Here is an 18,538-nt window from a genome sequence, read left to right as displayed (position 1 = left end):
GTTTCATCTGAAAAAGAAAACTTCAAAAGGACGAAATATGTTCACTGTGGCTCAAACTGGTTTAGGACTCTGCTCTTCCTATAGACTTTCTTGACAGGTTTCCATTTTTCTCAACTACTCTGTGCATGCAGTGTCTGCAAAGCTGTTCTTGACCCTTCCCAATTTCCAACCGCTCAACTGTGTCTCAGAGCTCTTTTTGGCCCAATTTGTTCCCTCCTTGGTCTCTGCTCTCCAAAGGGATTTCTGTGTCAGTCAAGGAAGGGCCTTAAGCAAGATGGGAACCAGAAAACCCCACGGGAGGTCCCACAACCTTCTTGCACATTCCATTGCAAATCCGTCCACTCAGTAAATGACTGTGCCGGTCCACGGCATTAACCTCACTGAGAGAAAGCGCAAAGCTTTTGAGGAATTGAAGTGGCCAGACTGTATACAAACCATAGAATTTACCCATATGAGAATATAAGAATTCTTTCATTAAAGACGTTTTCCTTTTATGGCAGTTTAGCAGCAGACATTCTCCTCTGCCAAAGGCATTTTCTTCAGAAATTTTTAAGCCTCAGTTTGGGGGAGAATACCTTCTTTTAAAAAATCTCCCCTCCTGGTTTTCCACCAGCGTACATATGAGAAACAAGAACAAGCACACATTACCAAATACATTTTCTTCAACGTGTTTTCAGTTCTTCCCATTTTGATGACTCTGTCATGTTGCTACCAGCTACCATAAACAAAAGTTCAGGATACCTACCTGTGAGGCATAACTCTGTGCTGGACTTCTCCCTAACGAGCAAAGGGGTCAGATAAATACAGACTGCAGCTGAGTTTTTATGGCATCAGGGCAGTCACAAGAATGGTGAAAATAGAAGCATGCGGATTTACCTGGAGAACCTGCTGCTAACAACTCTGTTCTGCTGACAACAAAGGTACGAGACAGGGACAAGGGAACTAGAAGAGGGAGAGAAAAAGGATGAGATCACGACCAGAAAGGCAGCAGCTATCCACACTCGACAGGGGAAGGAGCCAGTTCACACACTGGAGAACTAAAACCAAAAGTGCAAATCAACTGTGAAAAAGTAAAGGGTTAAAACAAAAGCAAAACCAAAAAAGACAATTAAACAATTTTAGGAATAAACTAAAAAACAAGCCTAAGGAATTACAGTGAACAACTTTCACTTGCTAATTTGAATGGTTATCCAGCACAGAACAGTCCATCAAGGTACACCCAGTTTTAAAATAGTTCAAAAGGAGCAGTGGTGCCCACTCCAGCCTGGAAGGCAAAGAGTTAAAACAAGCCAGAAAGCTTTCATGGGTGCTGTACCTTATGGGAGTTGGACAAAAACAGAAATAAAATCAAAGGACGCTTCATAGTTCTTCAAGCTTTCAGTAAAATGTCAAACGAGGTTGTGATTCTCCAAGCTCATCCCTGTCAGGATGGGTACCATACTGCTCATCATTACTGCAAATCCCTCCCCAGCTGTAGTTAAAGAGAAAAGCTTCACTCTTTTGTTGGGGTTTTTGTTTTGGTTTTTGGGAGGCTTTTTGTTTGTTTGGGTTTTTTTAATGCTTTACTCTCCTGTTACTGACTTCACATTCCAGGTGGGGAGAGCAGGCACGTGAAGTTTAATTAGGACACACAGAAGAGCAGGAGTTTTCTCTTGTTCTGCAATGACTTATACTTTCACTGAGCTTTCCTGTCTACACAGAGCAACAGGAATTCATGAGCCCATCCTAACAGAAATCTCAGGATGCTGCAAGACATCATAAAACAAATTCTCTAAAACCTGGAGGGAAAGTCAGCAAAATGAGGGGTTTGCTACTGGTAAAAGCCAACCAGTTGAAGGTAAATAAATCCAAGGTTGGCCGAGATTAATTTAAAATAGTGCATATCCTTAAGTTTGACATGACAAAACCCAAGATGGATTTCAGGGCACGCAAAGAGGAGATCATTTGACCTCACAGGACTTGGGGCAACTGGCATGGTTGTGGGGAGGGTTAGCAAAACAAAACAAAACAAACCCCACATGAAAACATTCCAACTGAACAATGCTGGCAAAACAGAGATGCCACAAGTGATTTCCAAGCATAGGTTTGGTAGGAGAAGTGACCATGCCTAACCCAGCTCCGTGCCTGGCCCATATTGCAAAAGCTGAGCTGCGAAGCTGAGCGTATGATGCAGTTGTACGTACACGTGTGTCACGATTCCTTGTGAACACTGCTGCTATTGCTCAGATAAAATCCACCCAGTGCTCTGCACACTTTCAAATCTGTCAAGCCTCAAAAGGTATAAGCTAGACTGATCAAATTAAAGTGCACATAATTAAGGAAGAATTAGTCTTGCCTGTAAAAGTGAGCTCACATGTCCAAGAGAACTGCTGTTGTCTGTAGAGTTTAATGAGGCTATACTCATAACTTACAAAATCATTTTCATTCCAATGCCATTTGCTAATGTACATACACATAGGTAGACATACGTAAAGGGAGTGCTCATGAGTATACAATTAAAACAAGCTGTCTCTCAAGTGGAACATAAACCCTGCTGCGACAGGAGGACCCAATTTCAGCGTGAGAAATGTCTCTCCCTGAAGCTGAGCAAGCAGCTTTGGGTCAGCAGATGGCCAACGCCAGCACCAGCGCGCAGCTCTCCCCAGCTGGGCTGTGGATTCCCAGTTGAGGTCTAGATCTTAGTGGTGACACTGTTGGCACCAAAATGCATCACCAAATGCTGAAATAAAGCACTGGAGCCTACTCTTGGTGGATTATAAGACAATCCCCTGACCTGCTCCTATGAGGTGGTGGCTTGTGCCGCTACCGCTTGTGTGCTGGGAATTGGCTCACACCTTGGTGGGAACTGGCTCACGCTTCGCCCTCAGACACCAGCTCTTCCCCCTTGCCCATTTCTTGGTTACATTTCCACACAAGCTGACAGGAGCAATCACTTTTCTTGCACCGCTGCCCTCCTTTTCCTCAAGACAGCTTTAGAAACAAGACTGGTAAAGCGAACCATCCCCAAACTAACCGGGTGTTTGTACTTTGCACCACTAGATGTCCCTCTGCCACTATTTATTTATTCCCATTAGTTCAATCCCTGTTGCCCTACCGTGAGCAAAACTACAAAGCTGTCCTCCAGTACCAAACACATCACTCGCTAAGGCCAACACTCGCATCCTCCAGGAGCTGGCAAACCACTGCCAGCCACTCAGTTTCGGAGTCAGCGCCGCCACCGGCCTGGGCCCCTCCCAGGGACGCTGTGCCAGGCAGGCAGTTTCGCTGGCAAGGAGGTATCGTTTACATCAGCCCCACAGACATGGCAGGGGGATGCCCTGCGCAGCCTCCTCCCACTGCACTCACAGGATGGGCAGGCTTGTGCAGGAGCGCATTCCAGAAGCAGAAGGTAAGAGGACATACCTGGCGATGCTGTGAGGGCCATCACCCCATAGTAGGAAAAAGCACCAGCTTCAAACTTCATCCCCTCTTTCCCAGCCTCCACTTCCACTTTCCCCTGTTAAGGAAAAGGAGAGAGAGCTGCAATTAAAAGGGACCGTAGGTCTTGAGGCACAAGACCAGACTTGAGCCCTGAAAGCTAGTTTTGCCTGACATTCCTAAGCAGTGTCATGGTCCCTACAGTTTGTAACAGTGCCTGAACAGGGACAGACCCTGGAGGGCAACACGCTCTTGAGCCCTGAGCTATCCTGGTCTTTGGTGCCCTGTGGCCAGTGTAAGTCCCTGCAGAGGAGCGGGATCACCACAGCGCTTCGTGGTGGTACTATTGCCAGGCTCCAAGGGCTGCCAGGCTGCTTTCCCTCAATGCAGAGTGAAAAAATACTTCCCCAGTATCACAAGCAGCTTGTATGTAGCACAGTCATCTGGGGTCTTGAGACACATTTTGGGCCACAGCTCACATTCACGTGAAGAGTTCCCTCTAACACAAACATAGGGAAGGGAGATGGAAGACAACACACGAGGAGGCTGTCTGCCTTCGCTGATGGGATTCCCACAGAAACAAAGCCTTTATTCCTGAAGGAGCAGTCTTGGGGCTACTTTAGTTTTACATATTCCAGCACCCTTAACTTAAGATCCTGCTCTTTCACAGGGTCTTGCCTAGAAACACCCTCAGTGCTTCCCAAGCTGTACAAAACCACACTACCACAGAAGTGCACCCGTTTCTGATGTGGCCCTAACCAAATGTTTAACACCACATCCTACAAAGGACTCCAGAACAGAACCCACCATACCAAACATAGCTGTAAACATCCCAGTTACTTTGGTATACACGTAGCCAAAAATAATTGGCTTCTTGGTGGGGCCTGGTTTTCACATCCATCCATCCATCCTTACTGGTACTGCAGTGAGAGTTACAGCACACCACTGCAGACAGAAGAAATCTCATGCAGCTTTCAGGCTGACCTACACAAAGGTTGGGATTTCAGGCAAACACATAATTACCTGCAATGCTTTCCCTCTGGCTAGGCTGGGAAGGGCAAACAGACTGCCCGTCCCATGTGTGCTAAGTAGACTGAACATCAACTGGACACAACTGGGTCAAAATGAGTCCAAAAGGTAGATTTTATTTCTATGTGTTTATTTCATTAAGCACCATGTCAAATAAATAATCATGCCTTTAACTTTACAGTACTGTACTGGGGCAGAAAAACATGAAAATGAACTCAACCTGCATGAGCCCTGATAACAAGTCAGTTTGTCTAACTGTCCCAAATGAGAAAAATCACAAAATCCACCTAGCAAGAAGAGAGTGCCTAGCTCACAAATCCACTTTCCTGCTATCACAAGCAACGACTTCATATAATCCTTTTTAAAACCAATGTCACTCCACACCACAAATAAGTAGCTTATTTGTTCATTATAAGCCTTCCAAAAGGTACAATTTCATCATCCAGGCAAAGACTGGTTATAAACAGAGCTCTCAACCTACTTACTGCTGGTAGTTATTCGCCAGCCAAGACCAGGTCTCCAAAATACATACACAATCGGGCTTTGATCTTCACATACATTCAGACTGGAGTTAGTAGCTAAATACAAACTAGTAATTAGTAGTTGGAGTTGAGTTTCAGTTCCAAGGCCCTTGCTCTATCTGCAGAGCCAACCTTGTTACCATTTTTACAGTATGCACCTACTGCAAGACCCAATTTTCCAAATGCATTATAGAGCTAGCACACTGTGTTTGCTAAATATGTATTGATTGAAGAATAGCTCAGAAAGAACTGATTGTACTTTTGTATCGCCCATGTCCTCCATTTATGTCTTTGCAGCATTACCTCATTCAGGAACATTATCTTGCCTCTGGAATATTTCAGATTGCAACAATTCAGCACATAAGAAAGGGCAGTTAAAGAGCTACCAGTGGCTCCTCAAACCCTTGGAAAAAATGATCCTTTTTAAAAAGAGAATTACGCTGAATCCACAATATCATACTCCAGTGCTTTCTTAATTGTTTATCACTGACAGTGTTTAAACCTCCCTTCCTTTTTTTTTTTTTTTTAAGGCCATGTTAAGGAAGATTTCAAGCCCGGTGTTACAACTTTAGCTACGATGCTTGTGTTTTTATAACCAAAACTGATTTCAGTTATGCAGGATAGAAACATAAGCAGCTTTCCAGCAAAATCTCTTAAAGGACTGTTCCTGCTCAAATGGTGCTAGATGGAAGCTAAGTTTCTGTGTAAAGCTTTACCTAGTCATTCAAGTGTTCCTGTCAAGTAACAAAAACCTGGGAGATATCAGCACTAGAAGCAATCCTGTACGGAACAAGCAGAAAACAGTCCTTCCACACCACCTAGGGCTCCAATCTAAAAACCACCCAAATGCGGCGATCTCGAGGTAGGGCGAGTGCTTGGATGGCAGGGTGCCCAGGAACCGCAGAGGCTGTGGCAGGAGGTGGCATCAGTTCAGTAGATGGCGCAATGCCCCCACTGAAACCTGCACTTCTCACACCACCAAAGGTACAGACTTCAAAATCGCACAGAAAAATGTCATTTCTCTAAACTGTCAAACTCCCCATGCCTCTTTTTGCAAAAGGAAAAAACACATTCCAGAAAGCCAAACTCCTATGACATGCCATTTTTTGCACCCCTATTTTCCAAGCAATGCCACCTGTACGCAGGGATTCCTTTGCACTGCCTATCCTAGTGATACCTAAAGCATAAGTAACTTTTAACAGATGACTGGAAGTGGGAAGTGCTGTCTACCCTTCACAACTGGTTTAACTGAGGCTGAAAGCAGCCGAGTGAGCTCTTCAAGGTTGGCAAGGTCATAAAGGAGGCAGGAGCAGTTCCCAGGAGCCATAGTTCCATTCCCATGTTTGAAAGAAGACAAACTTCAACAACTGGAGGAGGTATAGAGAGGGATATGTCAGGAGATGAAGGATTTTGCACATATCTACATAATCACATGTCTGACCTGTAAAATGAGAACAAAGTAGTCGACGGGCTTGTTTCGCTGGTAGAGGTAGTGTTCTGGGGCTTTCTTGTTCTTCTCGTCGTATTTCAGCTCCTGGATGACGTTGGGATGTTTTAGCAGCCTGAGAAGGATCTTCTCTGACATCTGGGATGGACCAAATGCTTCTACTTCTATAACACAAGATACAACTTGGCATTACACTTCATATGCCTGGCAAGAAGTTAGCAATACTCGTTAATAAGCATTTGCCTATAAAAGACACACAGATGCAGAGAGATCCATTATGGGATTGCAGGCTTCCTGTCTTTTGAGACTGTTAGATTTGTAAGGGGGGAAAAAACAGGAACGCCCCAACTTTCAGTACTGAAGTATTTTTCAAAACAACCAAAAACCATGTCTTCATCTGAAAGGGAAAAGAAAAAGGCAGTCCTGGCCTCTTGAGAGTTCAGAATCACAGTTGTATACGCTCATTGGAAAGTTGTATAAATGGAAGAGCTTTACAATTGGGGCACAGAAAGCCTTTGAATTTGTTTTTTTCCTTCCTCAAAACATATTAAAGTTACTGCATTTATTGCACTTTTTCAAAAAAAAAAAAAAAAAAAAAAAAAAAAGTTAAAAAAAAAAAAAAAAAAAAAAAAAAGTCACTGTTTGGGGCCTAGAAAGTTGCTCTAGATAGATGCTCTACATAAATCAAAGACACAATTGGGACTGCCACGGTTCATATGGGAAGAGTTACTCAAAGTGAGAGACAGTGCAGGTCAGTTCAAACCATGTGGGATTAATGCCTGACACACAGAACACATCCCCTATCCACTTGCTCTTCAGTGTTCCCAACAGGAGCTGTTTGAAGCGGAAAAGCTCATCCTTGTGTGGGAGAGTTAAGCCAGGGACGTCGAGATTTACACATGCAAATTGATAAGCTTTCCTAACACCTCATTTCAGAACAGGACTGTTAATGACCCAGTACCTTTCATCTGCTAAAGATACTATTCTCAATTTAGAACAGAGAAACCAAAACTGTAGCTTTCATCTTATTTAGCAGTGGCTTCACAGACAGACCTGGATTTAAGCTACACAATCCTTTCATCCAAAAAACAAGTAGAGAAGCAGAGAAGCAGCACTGTAAGACTATGTCTGTTGAGCAGGTGTTTAGGGAACTCCATCAAGTCTTGTACCACTACATGAACAACGCCTTGCTTGCTGTTAAATCCACATCTTCCTGTTGAACTGCTTCCTTTCACCAAGGACATGCTCACGTGCACATGAGCCGTAGGAGTCCAAGCCTTTTAAGGAATTACTGCCCCTCAGCTGAGATGTGATAACCGATCACGTACATGTTTCTTTCAAGTCACAGAGGCAAAATAAAGCATGAAGGTGGACTAGGAGCATCTAGGCAGGCAGCTACTGCATCTTAGGGGAGGGGAAGTACTAATTCCAACTGGAGCTGGCAAACTTGAGACAAAACAACTTTATCATTTTTCAACCCATGAGTATATGTTGAACATAGCAGTGAAAGACGCCCGTCTGAAAGGCCTGCATGTGAGAAGTCTTTATATGTCAAAGAGAGACAGCACGAGCAATAGGAAGGTATGTTTTCCACAAGCTCTCCTGTTAACAGGTCTCATCTCTGAGGTGAAGGGACCAACTTTACGACGAAAGGCAGTATCGGCTGCAAGAAACCATTCAAGGCCCTGGCTTCTCTGCCAGACTGCCCACCCAAGGGCTAAAACATCAAGGTGTTCTGGGATGGAGACAACTGTCCTCTGAAACCTGAAGTCATCAACGGAGGTCACACAAGCCAGCCAGAAATCCATTTTTAAAAGTACAGTTCAACCACCTGCGCAGTCTGCATTAAATGTGTCAGGAGAGTTTTTCACTTGGAGTCAAAAAGTCTCATGGAACAGGTTTAGACCTTCCTGCAAAAAGTCCAGCATCTCTTTCTGGAGAAGGCGCCAGAGTGCAATTACAGTCAGCTGGCCAGTGGTATCGAGTCCTCTTTGGTTTGTTCCCTGAGCTCTTCCTAATGGGGTGTACTTGCTAGTCGTTAATCTGACGGACTCTAGACATGCAGTGCGGCACTTGGCATTCATCCTTACCTTTCAGACCAATTTAAAGTTACTGGTCCACCCCTGGTAAATGTCTCAGAGGGTTCATGCCGACACTGAACACAGGAGAGGAGAGAATTTAAAAAGAAAAACACAACAGTGGCATTATTTGTCACCCCACAATCCAGCCTCCCTTCCCGCCTGCACTGTCCCACCCACCTCACCGGCCTTTGCTGACAAACTGCCTCCGAGGCTCTGGCATGATCGCAAAAAAAGATAACCCGCACTTGCCTGTTGCCAGGAACCGGTGCATTGCCAGGAGGAGCTGCGGTGATATTTTAACCTTCATCTCGCTGTCTGTCTGCTTGAAGGCAGAGAAGTCCTGCTTCCTGTCCCGATGAGCTACTTTCTTTTTCGTCTTGTTATCAGCTGGGGAAGGGAGGGTGGGAAAAGAAAGGAAGGAAGCGATTTCTGTTAGAATGGGGTCCAACACGAACCGCGCTGGATGGAGTCAGTCAGGATGGCCACCCAGAGCACAGGATGCAGACAAACCCCTCTGCAGTACACGCAAAGCCCTGCTCATCGCCATGCAGCACAAACCAGAAACAACCAGCGAGCTGTGCTGCGGGCTCATCTGGTCGTGAGCTCCTGTCCTGCAGAGCCAGGCACTCACAGTCTCTGTCACTTCAATGAGGGGAAAGTCTCTGCTTGCAAACATCTAATTGTAGAGCGGCTCTGCATATTACACATACAGTGCGTGTGCATTTCTAGGTGGGGAGGAGGAGTCCTGCTCAGTGTTACTAATGATCAAAAGGTGTTGTTCTCCAATAATATCTGTGATAGCTACTTTTTTCATATACATTCCGTAGGAAATTCCCAGCAAGTACACAGACTAAATATACAATGACCTATTTCTTATGCTGTACCATGGCTTCACTGACTCTTCACAGCTTTGGCAAAATCTGCATGCCTTTGGTCCAAGTAACTCCCAATGTCTAGTGCATGCAGTTTCTTTTGTCCTGTCCAAACTTCAGCAAAGGCTGGCAAGGTGTACAGCCTGAAGGTGGGAATCTCTGGCCGCTTTACAGGCACTGAAGCCAGAATGAAGTACAGAGTAGCTTCAGGAGTTCAGATATGGGAACTTGCCTGCTAGTGATCCTGGACGCCTGTCCTTTATTCAGCGAAATACTTGCTACTTGGTTCGTCTGTGTCTTAAAACAGTGTCTGTGGTAGGGAATCCCCATTTGTGAAAGACAACATGAAAGATGGAGTTGCAGAGGCACAAACAACCCAGCTATTATCATCCACCTGCTGAGCGAATCTGCCAAAATGTCTAGGAAACCAGGTAAGCGTGGAGCTACAGGCATGTTGGGATACGGTATACATCAATTCCGGGAAGAAGAGGTCTGTTCAGATGGCAGGGTCTTGCTCTTCTCTGCTGACAGAGTGCATAAGGTGGCATAGGCTATAAGCAGCAGAATGCTGTCAGACAGCTCTGAGCTCCACCATATACTGCAGGCAATTACTGTGAGCCCCTCAGACTGGAGGCATGGCTCAGGTTCTAGGGCCTTAGTGGGAAAGATACTGAAAACACTATGGCTACTTGTCTCTCAGACCCCTAGTCATTGCTTTAAAATGAATGGACTTTTGAGGGACCACAGGCAGTTCTGGTACATTGATTCACTGCAGAGAATCCGGGCAAGCACACAAAGACGTGCAGGTGAAGCTAACACTGCGAAACCTCACGCATACTCCCAGGTAGCTGTTGCCAGATTTTGGATTATGCATGCAAAGATGATTAAAGTGATGTACCATAGCAAGGAAGCCACTGAGATCTGGAGTCCTGTAGGTGTCCAAATATATGCTACAGACTACATAAGGTTCAGAGTGGTTGAGTTTGGGGCTTGGAAATGCACAATACTGGTAATTAACAGATGTCTAGAAAAATTTTCCCAAATCACCTAGCCTTTTAGATATGAATACATTTAGATCCTCAACTTCCCATGGACAAGCCTCCACTATAAGACTATCACAGACTCAACAGCAATACTGTACTGATAGTAATGTATCTACTCTGTATATCTAAAGCTCATTCTGTGAGCAGTCCAAATCAGAAAATTTGAGATACTTGTTCCCAAGCACATGGAGAAGAACAATGACAACCCATGCCCTTTTTCTTCTTTGAAACCAGAAGCCTCTTACCATAGTAGTACTTTACCCAGGACCTGGACTACATCAGGGACTGCAGTTTCTCTTCCAAAAGCAGGAATAGAAACCACCCAAGGGAGTGGTTACAGACTAGAAACAATCCCTGCCTTAGGAATATAGTCTGAGACAGACCTTATCTGTACTTGCAGTTAAAGGAAAGATGGATACTAAAGCAATAGAAAGTGAATAGGAGAAAAGTCCCCCAGAAACTCTCACTAGGTCCTACCTCTTGTAAGAGGTAAGAAGAATAGAAACTGTGCTTTTTCTGAAAAGCTTTGAATGGTATTTTTTACAGTGCTGTGGCTGAGATGCTTTCTCACAAGGAGCTCTGTCATTGCTGTCTTCAGGGAGGCAAAAAATCACCACAAGTACAAGTTTTGGCCCTGGGACAGGGAAACATCTCTTCAGCGGGGCAGTAAAGCATCTCTGTATTTCTCCTGTGAATGAGCTGTACCACCACAGGCTTCACACTGCACTTCTGGTACGTGAAAACAGGGCCAGCATCACACCATGGGAGGATGCCTTAAATCTTTCTGTCTGCATCAGTCATCAAGGTAAGAGACCCAGGCTCTTAATCAAATGATAGGTGATTTCAACTCCTCCTACTGTTTCCTTGGCAGCTTGTCCAGAAACCTTACCCCAAGAAAAATGTTACACAGTGAGAGCAGAGCCATATGGCTTAGAGCCATTATCTTCACTTATTTTTGTAAGGGATGGTCTTAATTGTTCTTTGCTATCCAAACAACTTCTGAGCTTCTTGTAAGACATAGGAACCAAGGATTAGATGGTGACAGAAGTAAATGAATCTGGACCAGGTATTTCCTGTTTGTCCTTTCTACAGTAAGTGAGATGGAGACCTGGGCACTGAAGTTATCTTGGCATGCTGAAGCAATCTCTTCTTACAGAGTGCTGTGACGCTGTTTGGTTCTGCAACATGAACAATGTGACACATGAGGGATACCCTCAGTATAACTTTTGGTGAGATATCAACAAATATTGCAACTACCTTCAGTAGGTTCTGGGAATATTTAGACTTTTCCTTCAACCAAAGGCAGCAAGGCTAACCGTTGAGTTCCTGGGCTGACGGAGAGAACCCAAGAAGAGGGTGAGAACTTCCAGGCCTGATGCAGAACACCACAAATGATTGCATGAATTTACTTGGAGCCAGCTTGGACTGCAGACAGCTACGAACAGGGAGTCCAAACCTCCGATCACCCGTTCAGTTGGGCGGGCAGGCAGGCAGCAGGCTGATGGGCACTGCAAATGCACCCAGACAATGTTCTGGGAAGGTTCTTGTTCTCTTCCTGTGCTCCTTGTTGTCCTTTTGTCTTTAGGACAGAGTAGATATCTGCAGTGAGCTCCAGACAAGAGAATGAGGACAAAAATATTTTATCAAATGGAAGCATAGTTCTGTCTGGCACACAAGAACTGTACAAGGACAGAGACAAGCAACTGCTTGAGATGTGTATGTATAAGATACTTCAGGAAAAGAAAGTACAGTTCCCAGAGGACTAGACTCACTGACCGTGTGCCCATACTCAGTACCAGGATGCCCAGCCCAAGGCAATCAGAGGTGGATGCCAGAGTCTCACTCAGCACACACCCAACATCCCCTTCTCTCTCATCCCCACATTGGTGCACACACCCAGGCTGATAGCCTATGCCCCACACACTGCACAGATCTTCTTAAGCCTGTGAGTTTGTTTCATTTTAAAAGAAAGGTTTAGGAATTAACTAAGTTAGTTTTGCCAGTTCTTTTTGTCCCTAGCTGGGAAAACCAGGTTGCCCTGTGTATCACACATGTTTTGGCAACTGACAGAAAGTCAGCAGGACTAAACCTGAAGCTCAGCCTAAAATAGCTTCCTGTAAGGATGCAGCTCCTGTAGCCTACCAGTGCTAGACAGCAGAAGGTTAGCAAGTCCACAGTCCTAATGGCCAACAAGGTAAAAGCATCATTTTCTAACAGGTGGCAACCACCTTGGTGTATCTAAAGATTAGATTCCAGCTACACAAAGCTCTGCTCTCCTGGAGTAGGATACTGATGTACACCATGCCAATATCTGTAGGTCTTCCCAGACAAATCAGTGTTGCACGACCTTTTCTATGTTGCTGCACTTTCACTGGATGACAGTGGAAATCCTTATTGGGGCAAACAATTTTTATTCCCGTAGCTCCGTGGTTTAAATGGGTTTAAAAAGAGTTTACTAGCACACATATTTAACATACCTGTTTTGACAGCTGTTTAGAAATAGGAATGTTCAGGTAAGATGTGGTCTTCCCCTCAGGGAAGTTCACTTGCCAAGGCTAAAAAAAAATTATTAGGTGAAAGCTATTGCAGCTGTAGCGGTACAGCTCTGTAACAAATGTGCCCCATGGCCTGGCACCAAACTCCCCTGCAGCATGGGCTTGCCAGGGGTCGTATTCACTGAGTCAGACTGCTGAACAACACGCAGGTGAGGACGTAAAAATGCAATGTAAGCTGATGCTTACAACCAGACTATTTATCCGCAACACACAGAACACGTGCACAAGGGTGTGTTAAGGTATTTCATTTATAGAAAAATCCCAGATTTTACGTGGGGCAAACCCTCTCTGAATCTGTCTGCGTGAAAAACAGCAGCATTCCAGTTGCACTAAGGGGATAACTAAATGCATCTTCAATTAGAAAGAGCTAAGTAAGACAGGCCACCAGCCAAACCCGGGTCAGAATGGTGAACATGTTCCTCAAGCAGACTCTGCAGTCTGAGACCAATGCAGAACATAGAGTTTTCTCTCTTGGGCCTCTGAGAAGGTTGAGAAATGCTCTCCCACCATGGCTAGGGCCATGGGACTGCAGGACAGATTCCTGTAGTGCGTCAATCATGAAAAAACGCTCCAACTTTCTAATGCTAAGAGCCAAATACACTGACAGCTCTTCATTGTGACACTGGCTGAGACGTAGTCAGAGCCTACCTGTGTCATGACAGAAACTTCTTCTCTCCACCCCATCAGCATCCCCAATACAAAGTCTCATGCTCAGAAGTACTCAGTCTATCCAGATGTTGATAGGTCAGACATCTTTAACAATTTTTCTTGCTCTCGTCTTCTTCTCCTTGCTCCCAACATCTCTGCAAGCCATAAGACATAGCAGACTAGAGCAATACGAAGAAATACCACACGTTTATTGGGCATGCAACCCTCGAGAAATTCAGCTGCAGAGTTTCAGCAGTGAGAGCAGCTTTCAGCAAAAACTGTAAATATACAATTGCTTCTACCCTAACACAGTTCAAATGGATTTTCATGGAAACAGCAGAAAGGCACAGCTCCAACACCAAGGTCAGCCATTTCATCAAATTTCAAGTTTCCATCAAAGCAAAACAAAACATTTTTTAAACTTCAGAACAAAGGCTTAACAATGCTGCCAAAATTTTTCGTAAGGTCTACTTTTAAGTAAACGCCTAGCATAGAGCAAATCAGTCCAAAGGCTTCTTGGTCTGAGCTGAGCAAGCCAGCTTGGTCTTATAACGAACAGCATCAGAGAACTCTAGTACTAGATGGGGTTACTAGCACTGACACACTGATATCAACATCAAAAACGAGCTGCCTTAACATATTGTGGACAATAAGGTACCTTCAGTAAACCCAAAGCACGTTCCCATCACTACACTAATTGGAAGTGGTTACAGCACATCAATCTGCCCAAATCCAAAACCTATCACATTTTCTGTGATCCTCGCAGCTTCTCCAGACTTCTGATCTCTCCCTTATTGCTAGAGTTTCCTTCAGTCTAAATAGTGGAATGAACTCCAGTGCTTCATAAAGAAACTTAGAAGTTCATCTTCATGGTACATAGGAGTCACCCCCAAAAATTTCCTGCATCCTCCAGGAACCCTAGGAAGTGAAGTTTCCCTCCTGTTCTGAACCAGGAATTTTCAACAGTAAAACCTTCCCAGGAAGGAGAGTTTCAAATGAACTCATGTTCACCAGCTCTATTTTGTCAATCTAGGAAGTCTTCAGGTAGTAAAATTAAATCCTCATTTCCTTGCCCTCTAACATGCTATTAATGGTCAAAGCTTTTTTTGTCCTGAAGAACAACACAGCATGATCTATGTGGTTTCTCTTAACAAACAAGGGGAAAAAAAACATTGAAAAGTATATGCAATGTCTTTTCACTTGTAGAAACACGGAAATATCTCAAAGGTGATGAGACAAAGATAGGATCTTTTTGGAGTATAAAAGAAAGTCTGAATTCACCCTGTAAAAGCATTATGTTGTAACTGATTAGCCCAACAATTCATTGGTGAAGGTATGAAAAGAAATCAATACTAACCGGACTTCTGTGATTTGCATAGTAATTAGACTGTTTAGCATATCGTAAAACACAGCTGTGATTTACATGAACCTTTGGACACATAAATACTGGTGAAATACTGACCAGCTACAGAAAGTAGTTCAGGCAATAACAATCTATTAGGAAAAGTAGGAGTATGTCTATCCCACAGTGCAAAGTGCTCATTTGGCATTTGGCTTGAAGGGAGGCTAGAAGATGCTTGCATGGGCCTCAGGAAGATGCTGTAGAAACATTCAGATCCCTTTCATGAGGAAAGAAAAAGAAAGCGAAGGACAGCTGAACAGCGTTAAAGATATTTAAAATTATTATTTCTATTACAATAGAATCTAGAGACATCCTTGTGCTACACATGAACACATAGTAAAAAATAGCATCTGCCGGCAAGTGATCAAAGCACAGATAAGACAGATGAAGAATGACAGAAAGGAAGTCCCATATGCACAGCACAGATTGTGCAGATGGGAAGAGAAGCAAAGACACTTTAGGCAATTGGCCAAAGACCAGACAAACTCTAAACTGGGAAAGAAAAGAGTCCAGATCTCTCAAGACCCAGGTAATGGTTGAGCTGCAGCATCATCTCCCTCAACATATGTTAACACAAAGGAAGGAAGGAGCTGTACTGAGTGATAAAAGGAGGAGTCATTTAGGACATGCTGGTTTTCAGCCCTGAAGAAGAATTTCCATTCTCAGGTTTTCTGAATGAGCAACAGAGAGACTCTAAAGAGACTCCATTCCCCTTCCTTGAGGGCATGGTATTTGCCTGCCTTCTTGCTAAACTACGGTAGTACATGGACTACAGGCCCTTGAGGCAGAGAGAGGTTAGGGGAAAATGTGGGGGGTCATGAGCACTGTAACAAAAAGGTTTAACAAGGCCACTGTGGTGGAGAACAGCTAGCAGGAGAGACCAGATTGCTGCAGATGCAAACCTTCTTGACGGAAAGGTCAAATAAAGAAACCTGTCCTGTTTCTGAATTAATACAGCATAAAGGGGTATGTGAGGTGCCCATGCTGCGAAAACAAAAATTACTTCAACCGTCTGAGGGATCTGCAGGTCATTTGATCACTGAGATTTTAAATCAGCAACTTAACATCTCTCAAAACACAGGTATTAAACAAAACTGCTGCTGGATGGAGTCTTCCCTCCTGTCTATAAACAAAGTGCAAATATTTCTACTCACTGTATAGATCTGTTTCATCCAGAATTTCAGACTTGATGATCTCTTCAATCACATCTTCTAAAGTGACAATTCCCAGGACTTCATAAAAAGGATCCCCTTCTCCTTCATTGTTTACTCTTTGTACTATAGCCAGGTGAGACTTGCCTGCAAGGAGACACATCAGCAATTTAGACATTTTAGAAATTCCTGAAAGATCAGAAATTATAGCAGAATTATAGACACACAGGTATAAATAAAAAGACAAAAAGGTTCGTGACAGGCTTCATGAAAAAAGAGGCAAAGTTTAACAGATGCTTAAAATCATAACTTGATTTCTGTCTGAGAAATGAATTGCTGGGTCACATAAATCCACCTAATGCACTAAAGGAGAATGGCTAAAGAGATCAGTGTTCTCTTTCTAATGTCTTTCCCAGTGAAACCGTCACCCTGGCATTGAATTCATTATATTATCTTGTTGACGGTTGCTCCACTTCTTGTCTCATGCATTGGCAGAGGAAGGCCAGGCTGGAGCCCTCCTTTGCAGCGAGCTCCTGTAGATGTTCTCCTCAAGCTTGGAAACAACAGCAACAATGGCCAAACCACAGAAGCATGTGGACAGGGTAGAGCTGGGGAGAAGAGGTCAGCCCGATCCATGAGTTTCTCTTTTTCTCCTCCCTCCCTCAAAAATAATTTACTTAGATGTGCTCGGGGAGGAGGGGGGGGGCTTATTTAGGAATTAATTAATAAAAATATTCAAAGTGACAGTGTCTGATCAACAAAGAGAAAAGCTAAGATGAGATACACTAGTGGCTCTAAAGATCCCTGAGCTGTGCATCATTCACAGTGTATTCTATAATTCCTGAAGTCCTTTCTGCCACAGGAATAATAATAATATCACGACCTTTCGAATCAGCTTTGATATCCTTGGTTGCCAGTTTCCCTAGCTGCCACCGAAAACCGGTCCTTTGTAAAACTGCATAAAAAGTAACATGCATTCAAAAGGTTCACCAAATGCAAGTGGCGCTTTTAAGTATAAATACAGCAGGTACCAATATGCTTTCTGAACTACCAGGAGGTAAGCAACATTGTCTCACATTCCTCTTTGCTAGTCTCAAAAACAATACTTATCCCCATCCGCGGAAGATAACCAAAATAGTTCAACTTTGCTTAGACCCCTTTATAGGCAATAATGTCTGCATGCTTTAAGATTCAGATTATTAGACTAACAAGCATTTAAACTATTCCAACCCAGACTTACTCATGCTTAAAGAATGAAAATATCCCGAACAAATTAGATGAGGGAGGAAAACTTATCAACTACTGATATAAACATTGCATCAGGTCAAGCCAATTCACTTTGGTAAGTTTTTCACATCTGCTTTCCCAGGGACCCAACATAAGCAGTTAAAAACAAATTCTTGGTGAATGCTGTCTGTCGAAAGTTAAATTCTTTTGCTATTCCCAGCTTGTGATCATTTAAAAGGAATTTTCCAAAGCAGGGTCTAATATTAGACTCAAAATGAAGTTTCCATTCCACTTAGGCGATATTCTCACCAAAGTAACTACTGCATAATCTGATTGTCTTGGAGCTACTCGTTTAGATGCAGATGGACATACTTTAAATACCAACTCCACAGCACTGCTGAGTCTTATCTTGAGGAGACCTTATTCTACAGTGAATTAATAGCAAGATGATTTGTGATTTTAAAGGATCAACATTCATATTATACTGAAAGCTTTTCACTGTGCCAGGTTTTACTTCTTTGCGTTCCTTGCAAGACTTCCAGCTCTTTTTACTGCTCGATGAACAGCATTTAAAAAAAAAAGTGACTTCATAAAAACATGAAAGATTTAAGTACTATTATCATTGCTGTTCCCCTGTAATGTATTACTCCAATTATATCCTTTCAATATAACAATGTTGAAGAACAACTGTGGCACCAAAAAATGTCACGGACAAACCAAATATTGTAATTTTTTTCCCAGCGCCTGCTCAGATACTAGTATATTTGCTTTCAAGTCAAAAGGCATAACTCCTTCAAGAACCATTTCTATCACAGACCAGAGCAGCTCATTTGCACATGCTCATTCAGATGCTAATTCCCAAGGATCGCCATTCTCACACATTAGCAAGTGGTAAGAGTGCTCAGATCTGTACAAGTGGGTAAAATAGAAAAAACAACAAACAATGCTATCAACTCGGTGCTTCAGCTTTGATCAGAATCACCAAATTACAGCCTTCTCCTCCACTTCTGTACTGCCTGTGATAAAGCTGAACTAGGTGATTAAATTTTACATTTTGAAAAGGACAGTCTTTCTAACAGTGGAGTCCTGGACACACCTACAAGCAAGGGGAGAGATTTATGGAAATGGGATTGGGGAAGGACCTG

The 18,538-nt window shown here is 43.5% G+C and overlaps 1 protein-coding gene across 1 annotated transcript in view; it reads right to left on the bottom strand.

Moving 5' to 3' along the window:
* Nucleotides 1-17,282, bottom strand: part of CNNM2 (cyclin and CBS domain divalent metal cation transport mediator 2) — a 24,271-nt gene extending 6,989 nt beyond the window's left edge. Inside the window, exons 1-6 of the mRNA XM_009328447.1 lie at nt 17,243-17,282; nt 16,170-16,313; nt 8,745-8,882; nt 6,409-6,578; nt 3,403-3,496; nt 877-942 (exon numbers count right to left, since the gene is read on the bottom strand). Coding sequence (XP_009326722.1) covers nt 877-942; nt 3,403-3,496; nt 6,409-6,578; nt 8,745-8,882; nt 16,170-16,313; nt 17,243-17,282 — 652 coding nt within the window. The remainder of the gene's footprint in view (nt 1-876; nt 943-3,402; nt 3,497-6,408; nt 6,579-8,744; nt 8,883-16,169; nt 16,314-17,242) is intronic.
* Between the last annotated feature and the right edge of the window lie 1,256 nt (nt 17,283-18,538).

The sequence above is a fragment of the Pygoscelis adeliae genome, unplaced genomic scaffold (genome assembly GCF_000699105.1).
Source record: "Pygoscelis adeliae isolate BGI_AS28 unplaced genomic scaffold, ASM69910v1 Scaffold317, whole genome shotgun sequence".
Classification (NCBI taxonomy): domain Eukaryota; kingdom Metazoa; phylum Chordata; class Aves; order Sphenisciformes; family Spheniscidae; genus Pygoscelis; species Pygoscelis adeliae.
The sequence above is the reverse complement of the archived record's forward strand: the minus strand, read 5'-3'. Positions and strand labels throughout refer to the sequence as shown.